This window comes from Lichenostomus cassidix, chromosome 1, assembly GCF_008360975.1.
Source record: "Lichenostomus cassidix isolate B80296 chromosome 1, HeHo_3.0, whole genome shotgun sequence".
In the NCBI taxonomy this organism is placed as follows: domain Eukaryota; kingdom Metazoa; phylum Chordata; class Aves; order Passeriformes; family Meliphagidae; genus Lichenostomus; species Lichenostomus cassidix.
Window position 1 is genome coordinate 89,702,635 of NC_139479.1, and position 11,518 is coordinate 89,714,152.

Sequence of the window (11,518 nt, forward strand, 5' to 3'; positions counted from 1 at the left end):
ACCCTTGTTTTCCTTCTGCTGCACTGTCTCTCATTACAGTTGTCTGCTACCAGTCAGACAGGGACGAGCTTCGTCGCCGGGTCATCCAGTGGCTGGAAGCTGAGATTATCCCAGACGGGTGGTTCTCCAAGGGCAGTAACTACAGTGAAGTCCTGGACAAATATTTCAAGGCAAGTAGAGCAGGACCTGCCTCAGAGCCCAAACAACATTTCTTGCCTTGTCACTGCAAAACAGCTGCTATATCCCCAGCTGAGAGGCTCCAGTGTGTGATGTGCCTGTCAAACTGGGGACCAGAGGGATCTGATAAGTGCTACAGCCTGATGTGTTATGGGCTGCCTGCAGCAGCCACTGACTGAGCCACTGGCACAGCTTGTGACAACCACACATGGAGCATCTCTGCCTCCTGATGTCTCACCTGCCCTGGGGAAAAGGAGGAGGGCAAGTCAGGTGTGCCTGTGGCAGAGTAGAAAACTAATCTCAGGGGTAAAAAGACAGCCAGAGGAAAGAAGGTGAAAGTGCTGGAAATTCAGGAAGCTGAGGCAGGGGCTGCTGATCCTTTGTTCCACATAGTCCCAAGGCCATGTTGAGATGGGTATAGGGGACACTTAGGGGCTTCAGGGAGTATGTCCCAGTTGTGGCTGAGAGCTGGCAGTTCCCTAGTACTCTGCAGAGTGAAAGGAGCCACTTGAGTGTTGGGCCTTGCAATAATCCTGTTCCTCACTCCTCCCTGTCACTCTGTCCCTCAGCCCATCCCCACCCCTTGCTGTAATCAGCAGATCCCAAGCTTCTGCCATGCTCCTGCCACATGCACTGCTGTGTCCCTCCCCCTCACGCCTGGCTCCTGATAAAGACTTCAAAGCATTCAGGAAGGAGCTGGAGGAGCAGGTGGGAAAGAGGGGAGAGCGTTTAAGTCATGAGCTGTTGACAGTGAGAGATTAATGGTGCCTGACAGAAGTTAGCACTGCAAGCAAATTTGCCATGGCAATGGCATCCCCTGGTGAGGCAGAGGAGCTCTGGTTCCCTCGCTCCACAGAGCATCCTCACATTTGCAGCCATTAATGCTGCTCTGTCTGTGGAAACCCATTGCCCTGGGCACTCCTGTCAGTGCCTGTGAGCACCCAAAAGCTGCAGTGTCCTGTGTCAGTCCCTCTCCCTGCAAATGTGCTGTCCCCAGCCACTTTTGCAGGGTCTCCCTAGGTCACAGGCTGTGGTGAAATGCATAAGCCAGCCACAGGCTTGCTCCACTGTCACCTCACAACCCATTCACACCCACTGTCCCCACACCTGTCAGCGTGCTGGTGACATCCTGTGGCCACAGCTCAGAGGCAGGCAGCCTCATGTTCTCTTTACTGTCTCACTTTTTCTGGAGCACTGATCCCAGCTACTGGGTGAAAGTTCCTATGGCAAAGCAATACTTCGACTTGTACCAAAGGGAGAATTTCCGTGGCCAAGGTCATCAGTATGAGGTTCAGTAAGGCCAAGTGCTAGGTCCTACATTTGGGTCACAACACCCCCAGCCAGCACTACAGGCTTGGGGAAGAGTGGCTGCCAAGGGAGGTGGTGGGGTCACCATCCCTGGAAAGGTTGAAGAAGCAACTGGACGTGGCACTTGGTGTTGTGATTTAGTTAATAAGGTGGTGTTCAATCAAAGGTTGGACTCAATGATCTTGGAGATCTTTTCCAACCTTAATGATTCTGTGATTTTCTGTCAGGTGGTAATCCACCTTATCAACAATTCTTAAAGCTTTGAAGCATTTTAAAGCAAAATTCAGAGTTTGGAACAGCTTGGAACAATTCAAGGCAAAGCAAACTAAATGGCTTCAAACACACAGAAATTTGTGTGAGCAACGAGTGTCTGCTGTCACTGGAGGAATTTTGTCATGCCAAGCTCTGGGGCTCTGCATGCCTGCCCTGCAGATGGCCTGATTTCTGCCCTGCATGTAGGAAACACCAGAGGCGGAGTCAACATGAAGCTTTTCCCTTTCCTCCTTGACGGGAGGTTTGTAGATGTGCATTAAGCTATTTCCCTCCTGGATGCCTGACTTGTGGGGCTCACTGGGATGTGCTTTGTTTGTCAGGCAGGCCATGACCTTGAAGGACATTATTTCAAGAGGAGCAAGGCCAGTAGTGGGAAGCTGCTCCATTTTGGAGGGTCTCTGTGGGAAGTGCCTTAATGTAGACCATAGCTTTGAAAGGCAAGAAAACTCACCAGTCTGGGTCATCAAGAGAACTGCAGTCATTTTCACTAAAAAAAGCAGGACAAGAGGCTTCAAAATCTAGTGGAAGTTGACATGTGAAGCAGTTATGCAGGATAAGCACACAGAGTAATTTCCCTACTTCTAGATGTTTCTCCTGAAACACGCAGAGGTAACAGCAGGCAGTGTCTCTTCCAGCATTCCTGAGAGCACTGCACAAGGAGCCACAGCGACCTGCCCCAATCACACAGCAAAAATTAGGTGGCAGCAGTCTGTGTGGAGGATTAATTTTCCACTCACAGCAATGCAGCTGTCTCTGAGGGGCACAGCAGTTCCTGCTGAGTGCCCAGCACTGTGGTGTCACATCTTCAAACAGGAAGGCAAAATGCAATTACTTCTTTGGGAGTACAGCCAGGATTTTGGGGCTAAAAACACTGCTCTTCAGTGCCAGGAGCCTTGTCAGGACCTTATGAGGTTGATGGTGAGGTGTTGTACTATTGCATTCAATTTTTTCCCTGGTATCAGCAGAAAATTGCTTCCTGTGATTTTTCGTTTTTGTCACTGTCAGAGTACAGGCACAGCTTTGGATTTGCACATTGGAAAGCTGACACCTCCTTGAGTGCAACTGGTCTGCTTTAAGGCAGGAGGTATATAAGAAAGCTAAGAGCTGGCTGGAACAAAGAGAAGAAATAGGGTTAGAGCCATAAATCAAGCAGCAGGAGGTGAATGAGAGGCAATGTAGCTTATCTGTGAGAAGAAGGCTAGGATCATACCTCTCTCATTCTGAGGCTAATATGGGTGTGTTGCTGCTTTCTCTGAGCCTTTTTCTTTGTGAAAAACAGGGATAATGGAAATTGCCTCACTAAAGCTTCAAAATGCTAAGTACATATAGAAGAGGAAGAAGAAAGGGGTGCCTTGAACTGATAAATGAGAGCCTCTCGCATCTTCCCATTTTCCCCTACAGAACTTTGATGATGGTGATTCTCGCTTGGACTCCACTGAATTCCTGAAGTTTGTGGAGCAGAATGAGACTGCCATCAACATCACCACCTACATGGACCAGGAGACCAACAAGTTGCTCAGGTGGGCAGTGGACAGGATGCCAGAGGGAGGGCCAGGGGGCAGAAGTGGTAGAATGGATCATGGAAATTCACTTACAGTAAATATCAGTTAGGACTTGCACTGAGAAAGATAACTGTGTGTGAAGTGGCTTCTCGCTTAAATAAGTGTGAACACCACAAGAGGAGCAGTCTCCTCTCTACCCTTCATGTTGGGCACGAATTCCAGCCCTCTTTTGCCTAAATCTGGCACTTAGACAGCCAGAAGGGAGTTGGGTGACAGAAGATTTGTCATCTTCTTTCTATTTCATAATAAATTAGCTTTCTATTGGACTTCCCTCACCTCATTCCTAACAGCTAGATCCAGTGCAAGGAAGATGGTGGGAAAACATTGTTCATACGCAGCCTGTAGTTTGAGAGGTTTCCCTTTCCCTTTGTGTGTGCCACTGTGTGAGAAAAGGCTGCTTGTGTTCATGCTGTGCTTGCATCTCTACCCATGTGACAGCATGTAGGTGTCAACAAATGTGGCTGTCCTATTCCTGCTCTTCTGAATATCCCCCCAGCTGCCCAGCCTGTTACCAGAGAGTTTTTTGTGACTATTTTCTTTTCTCTGTATCCCATGAGGTTTCCTTAGAGAAGCCATTTCTGCCAGACATCTTGGAGTCTCCTTAGTTATTACTGTTTTTATTCACCTCTACTCTGAAGCAGTAGAGCAGGGACCAGCCCAGCACAGCCCTGTGCAGAACAAGCCTCTGTGTTTCCTTTCAGGGGACTCTGTGTGGATGCCCTCATCGAGCTGTCAGATGAAAATGCTGACTGGAAGCTCAGCTTCAATGAATTTCTCAAGTGCCTCAGCCCATCCTTCAACCCACCAGAAAAAAGTAGGATCTCCTCATTTATCTTGGGGAACAAGAGGGGTCCTGGGAATGGAGGAACGAAAAGAGACCAGCTTCAGAGCCAGACATCGGGTGCTGTAGCACCACTGCCAGAGATAATTTTAATATATGCCTGCCTGTCATACAACAGCACCCAGAGCCTCTGCATTGTCAAAAGTATTGCTTTTTCTGTCCCAGAGCTCCTACAGCTCTTGTGATGAGAAAGGTTTGGAGTTTAGAAGCAAGGACATAGGTTGAATGGGTATGGTATGCTTGTAAGGTCAAGGCATGTATTTAACAGGGCAGGAGTCTATCACGTGAGGAGTTCATGGCCGGATAACTCAGGAAAGTCAGACCAGACCAAAGTCCTGCTATGCTCTGCCTTTCACACAGAGAGCCTCCCTGATGAACATCTCAAAGTTCACTATCCTTCCAAATCCTGCTTAGTGCTACAGTTGGTGTAAAAGCACCTTAGTGTCTTCTGACCAGCTGTGCCTAGCCAGTCATCCCATTGCCTCCCTGAGGGGTGATGGTCCAAAGGGGCCAGATTTACATCCCACTGCAGTGGCATTGAGCAGCAGGCAGAGGCCATGCTTTTTAGGGAATCTTAAGTTGAACTCTGTTGCCTGTTTCAGTGAGAAACTAGGGATGCTGCACCTCCCCCAGAAAACATCATCAGCTGGTTATCACTTAACACCCTGGAGTGCTTTGGGGGCCTTGACTTAAACATGTAACATAGCTGTCATGAGAAATGTGAGCTGAAATGAAAAATCTTTTTTTTCTCCCTTCCTTTCTCAAGGCAACAGAAAATACACAAATAATTTCCCCAGCTTCTCCCCACCTGGATCACAATAACCCAGGTTTTCATTTCAGGGGCTCTTTTCTTTGTATAACAGATAAGGAAATTCAAACAAATCCAACATTTGGATTTCATTTGGAATTGAGAAATTGAGATGTGTTCTTCTGAGGAAGAAAAACTAAAAGTGTTTGACTTTCCCAAATTATGTTTTGGCTGATTTCACTCACCAAATTCAGCATGAATATTTTAGTCATTAGGAAACCTTTGGTTGTTGTGGGAAGGAAGGCTTCCTCTTAAACCTCATACCTGTTCTCTCTCTTAAAGCATCTCCAAAGTATGTTGTCTTTAGCCTGCTCACTATCTCACAAACGCTGCCCTTGTTTTGTGCCTGTTCAGGGTGTGCCCTGGAAGATGAGACCTATGAGGACGGAGCAGAGACCCAGGTGGAGTGCAACCGCTGCGTCTGTGCCTGTGGGAACTGGGTGTGCACCGCCATGACGTGCGAGGGTCCGTATGCTCTCCAGACAATTACTGTGCTTGGGTTTGGACTAAAGGAGTTCTCGCTCTCTGTCTTTCCAAAGGCACCAGCTAGCCAGGTTTCTTCTCTCTCCAGCTTTTCCTCAGCTTCTTCGTGGGTGGTTTCTGCATAACTCTCGCACATTCCATGTTAGTCAGACCCAAGCTGCTACTGTTCCAGAGGTCAGAAAGTGTGTAACTGGGCTGGGGGCAGTGCTGCTGGGGTTTGTAGTTTGGATTTGGTCTCATGAAAATTCAGCACTAAATCTTCCTGACCAGAGCTGCTGTGCACCCAGCTGGTGCAGACCAAATAGGTCACTGGCTGCAACTGTATGTGTAGGTGTGAGCAAGTCAGCTTTCCTGTATCCTCACTGTATCTGTGTTTATGGAATTTGTAAACCAGGATCTAGGACCCTGTCTTTATCCAGAGGGGATATAGGAAACTTCATCCAATGCCAAGAAGGCACCTTAGCTTCTTTCCATAAAAACTAGAAGAAAATAATCGTGATGAAGGGAGGTGGTGCTCATAGTAAGGCAGAGTTGTTTGTTCTTCCTTTGGAAGGACCACCTTAAACCTGCACAGCCACAGTACAATTGTGAGAGGTCATGGTGCAGTTGTGAACAATAGCTCTCAGTTTTACCTTGTCACAGATAATCTAGGGCCAGTGGAAAGCCACCTTTTCCCTGTGTTGGCAAAAATATGGGTCCTTCCCAAGGAGCCGCACCCATCTTTCCAGCATGGTGCTGCATTTTTCTGGCTTTCCTCCCTAGAACCCCAGCCCTTGCTGCATTTTTATATCCTTCTTCCCTAGAAACCAGGCCCCCTTGCATGAGCTTTGTTTCAGTGCTGTGTGGGACCTGCCAGCAGTACACTGGTTCAGCTCTATAGTCAGTAGCTTGGGCAGACTAGGAGAGATGGGAATGGCAGCAGTGCGTATAGAGTTTTTCACGTTTATCTGGACTTCTGCAGCAGAGGCTTGAGGATCACCTCAGCCCAGACTTAGCTGTTGCAGCAGGAGCTCACCTGAGAAAAGACAACTGGAGTGTTAATAGAGCTGCCAGAGGAGCTGTGTGTAGGTGTCATAGATTAAGCAAGAGAATGAATGAGAGACTCTTTTTGTTGCCTCCCCAGAAACAACCTTCAAAGTTGCTATGCAACAGCTGTTTTTGCTCCCTGCTTTGTTCCATGCATCCATGGCAGAAGCATGCAATGGGATAACAATTCCTTGACTTTCTGACTATGTCAGAGCAGCAGAGGGGTTAGAGGCTATTGTTAGAGGAATAATGAAACTGAAGAATCAGATCAAACATATCAGCAAGTTGCATCCTCTTTGAGCAAAATTAGCTCTTCATTAGATACCAGGTATTGTACTTGGATAGCACTGAGCTTCCATTTATTGCCTTCAAGAGGCCAAGATGTTTGAACTTATAGCTGTTTCTTTTGAATAATATGCAGTCTCTTCCTTGTGGTTTTATTATCAGTCATGTGGGAGGGAGAGACAGGGACAGGCTGGACACTCAGGTTGTGAAGTCCCAGGCAGCCACAAAGCTGGTTCTGAGAAATCAACACATACCTTCCTCTGGCAAAGGCTTCCTAAGCTTGAGGGATGCTGTGCCTGACCTGACTTTGTTCTTCATGGTTCAGCCACTGAAATTTGCATTCCCAATTTGTGAAACACTAAACTCCATTTCTGTTTGCAGGGAGGAATGAGAAGGTGCCTGCTCAGAGACACCGACCTGATCAAGATTTGACTGAGGAGGAGATGGCCAGATACATTCAGGAACTGCAGAAGCATCAGGTTAGCTTGCACTAAGCCTCCCCTTGCCAGAGGGGTTCCCTCTCTTTCTGTCACTTGGAGACTTCTGGTGGAAGGGGGAGCACAGTAAAGGGGGATCTCTTGCTTGTGGGGACAATTACAGGTGTGGGGCTTTGAGATATAAACCAGTGTTGGCACTGCCTGTGGATGGACCTCTAGGACCTACTAGGACACTGGTAGGCTTCAGAGCACTTCCAGTTCCTAAGTCAGTGCGGAGCTTCACTTTTGTGCTCTCTTTCTCTAGGAGACGGCTGAGAAGACCAAGAGAATGAGCACCAAGGAGATGTAGGGGGCCTCCACAGTGGAGGAGCCCAGGAGGATGGGCCCAACCTGCCACCCTGTCCTCCAGTGCTGATCTCAGTATGCACAAGTGTCTGCTACAGTTGCCCAGTCACAGATATTTACATGTATAGCGATGGGTTATTTGTTTTGTAATACACAGAGAATGGGGCCAGGAAAGGGGAGCAGAGCCCACCTGTTCAGGGAGCTTCATTGCTGGGACCTTGGAAGGCTGGGAGGGACTTACAGCAGCCTCTGGGACCCTTCCCCAGAGCAGACAGCTGCTCCCTCCAAGAACTAACAGGGATTTCTTGTTCCCCTGGATCTGGGGAAAGGATGGAGGTCAATGCTGGATTGAAAAGGGGGTCTTCAGTCAGTACAATTGTCAGCACTAGCCTTGGCTGCAGAAATACAGGGCTGGTGGTTTTGTGGCTGAGCACATGTGCTACAGGGCATCATTAGCCAAGGACCTTGCCCTTTGGTTCGAGCTCCTCAAAGCTGGTCAGCCTGGTGTGACACCTGGGAGTTGTGGTGTCATGCTGCTGGCAAGAGTCCAGCACATTCCTCCTTGCTTTCCACCAGACTGTCCCCAGCAGCTCCTCCAGTACATTGTGGGCTCCAACACAACATGGTTCCTTTTGACCTCATCTCACTCTTACTCTCCCTGCCCCCTCCTTAGAGGTGCTATCATATTTTTTTCTTATCACATTCACATGCTGACTCCCCCTTTTTTTTTGTTTTGTTTTGATTTTTTTATTATTTTATTTCCTATGGTAGTGATTCAGCTTTTGTATGTTTTGTAGCTCTAGATCTTTCAAGAAAACCCAGTGTGTGGGTTTTTGTTGTTGACAGTGCTGTAATGCCCATGCACAGTTTGTATCGCACTGCGCTCAGCCGCCACAAACACCACAGGCAAATTGTGAGCCTTGCACTACAGGGTATTTCCCAGCTGGGGATAGCAGTGTCCCTCGTGGGAAGAAGAGACAGGGTTGGATGTAATTAGTTTCACCAGACACAGAGTGCCACTGCAGCTCTCTAGCTCTCGCGCCCTTAGCTAGCATTGACCATGTGCTCAAAGTCTGCGCTTATGCCTCTCTAAATTGCCCAAAGCAGTCTAGAGACAGAGGGACCAGGCAATCCCATTAGTACAGTATCTTAAAAGGCTTAACTATGTAGAAAACTGTTTAGTTGTGCTATTGGCATCTTGGGCTTTTCACCTTCCTCTGGGGTGAGGCAGCAGCCTTATTCTTTGATTCCAGGTATGAGTTTGGAGTCATGGCTGGAAGCCTCATTACTGACGCATTTCTCAGTGTCATTGATCAGACCACCTTTGACCACTCACATTTCTTCATGGGTCAGTTTGATCCCACACGTTTCTCAGAGCACTGGTCCTAGATGTAAATGAAATGCTGTTTTGTTGATAGTCACCTCTGTAGCCTGAAGCCCAGCTGACTTTCTTTTGCAGTTGTCAAATGTACTTCATACACACCCGAATATCCATGTTCCCTTCTTGCTTGTGCTGTGCTTCCCAAGCAGTTGCATGTGCCCTGAGACGACTGCTTGTGACTTCCATCTTTCTGTTTGTGAGCAACTTCAGTGGTTGTTGCTGGGTGTCTTGCAGTCCCTATTGCTTACTCAAGCAAAATTCCACTTGCATCTGCAAAAGCATGTCCAGTTTGAGTGAAGATCAGCAGGACTTTTGTCCCAACCTTCCCCTTTTTGCACAGTACTTTCCTTGGAGAGGAAGAATGAGCTGGTACCTAGAAGTATAGGAAAAGAAGAAAGCTTGATCCCTCCTGTGCTCTTTCCCATAAGCCAGATGTGTTAAAGGCTGTCTGGTCTTTGAGCTGTTTTCTTGATGTGAAGCCAGAGGACTTCCGTTGACTTTGGTACAGTGCCAGTTACCCAGTAAAAACCGTAATGTCCTCCACCATGGAGAGTTTGGCATCATAAATACAGAAGGAAGCTGGGGCTTTTTTCTCATGAGGGCCTGGATTTGAGCAGCTGTCACCTGTGAAGGTGAGAGGAATGAGTCCATATGAGCTGAGGGTAACGTGGACAGTGCTACACTGGGACAGAGTCATTGTTTGTGTTCTGGTGGCACTGGAAGAAGTGGTTGGTGAAATAGGAGCACCCATTAGACATAGCCTTGCTCCTTCCCAAGAGTATGAGCAAAAGGGCTTCATGTGCTGGATCTGGAGTCACAGGAACATTGTTAATAAATGTTTTGCTTTATTCCAACCCTGCTCTGAAAGGTAGTTAGTGCCTCCCAGATCACTTCCTTCCAGCTTGGATTGTTAAAGTGCCTTAGTGAAAACACAACAGCTTGCCTTAAAGGCTTTCCCTGGATGGGGATAACATCTTGTTCAGTCAGGAATATCTCCAACTGTGAAAACCAGAGCATGCACAGGCAGGGGAGGCAAATGCATGGCTTGAGGGCTCCTGTAGGCTGCACTGTGTGATGTGTTCTGTGTCCCCTCCTGTCTCCCCTCCTGGCTGTGCAGTTGTGTGGATGGGGGTGGCTGCTGGGGCAGCTGGAGATGTGTGCTGGCAGCTGAGGTTTACAGAGCTTGCACTTGCACTGAAGGTGGAGGGATGGGCTGCAGTCTCTGGCAAGCTGAGCTCTCCAAGAAGCCATACAACACATCCTTGAGTAGCCTGGGGCAGCAAGCTGGGAGTGCAGCAACAGTGCCTCTGGAAAGGGCTGCTGCCTGTGGAGCCTCTTCCTTCCTCCTTGTGCTCCCCAAAGGGACACGGTGGAAAGCAGTGCCCATTCTAAGGGCAACAGTTCTCAAAGGGGACCGAAACATCTCGGCTCCCTGCACGGAGGGGAAGGGCAGCCCAGACTGAGCGTTGCTCAGGTTGCTGCAGGCTGGTCAGTCACTAACTCCTGCAGGGTCACCTGGCTGCTGGGGAAGGAAGTGCTGAATTTCAGCCATTGCAATCTGGGAATGATTGCTGTACAGACTACAAGGGGCAGGGAAGGTGTTTTGTTTTGTTTTGTTTTTTTCCAAAAAACCAAATTTAAGCAACAAACAAAAAGGTCCCACTCCTCCCTCTATATTCCCTCCTGTACGTGTGTGAAATTTATCAGTATTCTGTAGGTTTCCTTAGTGCACTTATTTTACTTGATTTTGTAATTTTTTTGAAGCAGGGGGTTTGGATATTACTGCCAAATAAATGAAACAAAATTTTAAAAATAACACTTGTTTGGTTCATTATTCACAAGCCACAGGACTTGTTTTCAAAAAAAATCATGTCTTTGCACATTCATACACAGATCTCAGTGTGCTGGACATATGCGAGATGTGACTGTCTCTGTTTTATAGCTAGTGAATCAGGTGGAAAGAACCCACAGGCAAGTCAAAACAATAACTAAAGGCCTTAAAAATATGCCTGAATGGTAAAATAGCCTTTAATGGTGTTGTATGACAGGAGGAAGTGTCCTACCATTCATCTTCCCTGTAACTGTAATGCCACTGCTGTGAGTGCTTTTGTGCAGATAATGGTCTGACAGAAGAGAAAGCTGCCTAGCTTTGTTCCACTTGGTGTGCTCCTTCCAAAGCTGTTAAAAAAACCCCAAACAACTCACAAACATTGCCTCTTCCATGTTCTTTTTCATACCAAATGGCCTCTTTAGCATGTACCAGCTGCACATGCAGTCCTTTCTGTGGCGTTCCCTGCCCATTCATGGCTCAACTGCAAAGTGAGGCTGCTTTATTACTGCAGTTTCTACTGTGAGAATTTCCCAGGATTTCAAGAAGGAATTAATGGAAGTGGCAGCCAGAAATTTAGCTAGGTGGCACTATAAATACTTTGCCTTGTGCATCATGCATACTAACTGAAACAAAGTGATTTTGAGGTGGGAGAGAGGAAAAGCAAAAATTCTGTTTCCTGCTGCTTGTAGAGGCCTGGGAGAAGCTCTGACCTGTTCATGGAGTTAAGCACATCTCAGTATTAAATTGCTGAACTATAGCTA

General features: G+C 47.6%; 1 protein-coding gene across 1 annotated transcript in view; it reads left to right on the top strand.

Annotated features, from left to right (window-relative positions):
• The window catches only part of FSTL1 (follistatin like 1), a 53,169-nt gene extending 42,427 nt beyond the window's left edge, over positions 1 to 10,742 (top strand). Inside the window, exons 7-12 of the mRNA XM_085049851.1 lie at positions 40 to 170; positions 3,160 to 3,278; positions 4,022 to 4,134; positions 5,324 to 5,434; positions 7,145 to 7,242; positions 7,505 to 10,742. Coding sequence (XP_084905977.1) covers positions 40 to 170; positions 3,160 to 3,278; positions 4,022 to 4,134; positions 5,324 to 5,434; positions 7,145 to 7,242; positions 7,505 to 7,549 — 617 coding nt within the window. The 3' untranslated portion in view covers positions 7,550 to 10,742. The remainder of the gene's footprint in view (positions 1 to 39; positions 171 to 3,159; positions 3,279 to 4,021; positions 4,135 to 5,323; positions 5,435 to 7,144; positions 7,243 to 7,504) is intronic.
• The last annotated feature ends 776 nt before the right edge of the window (positions 10,743 to 11,518 follow it).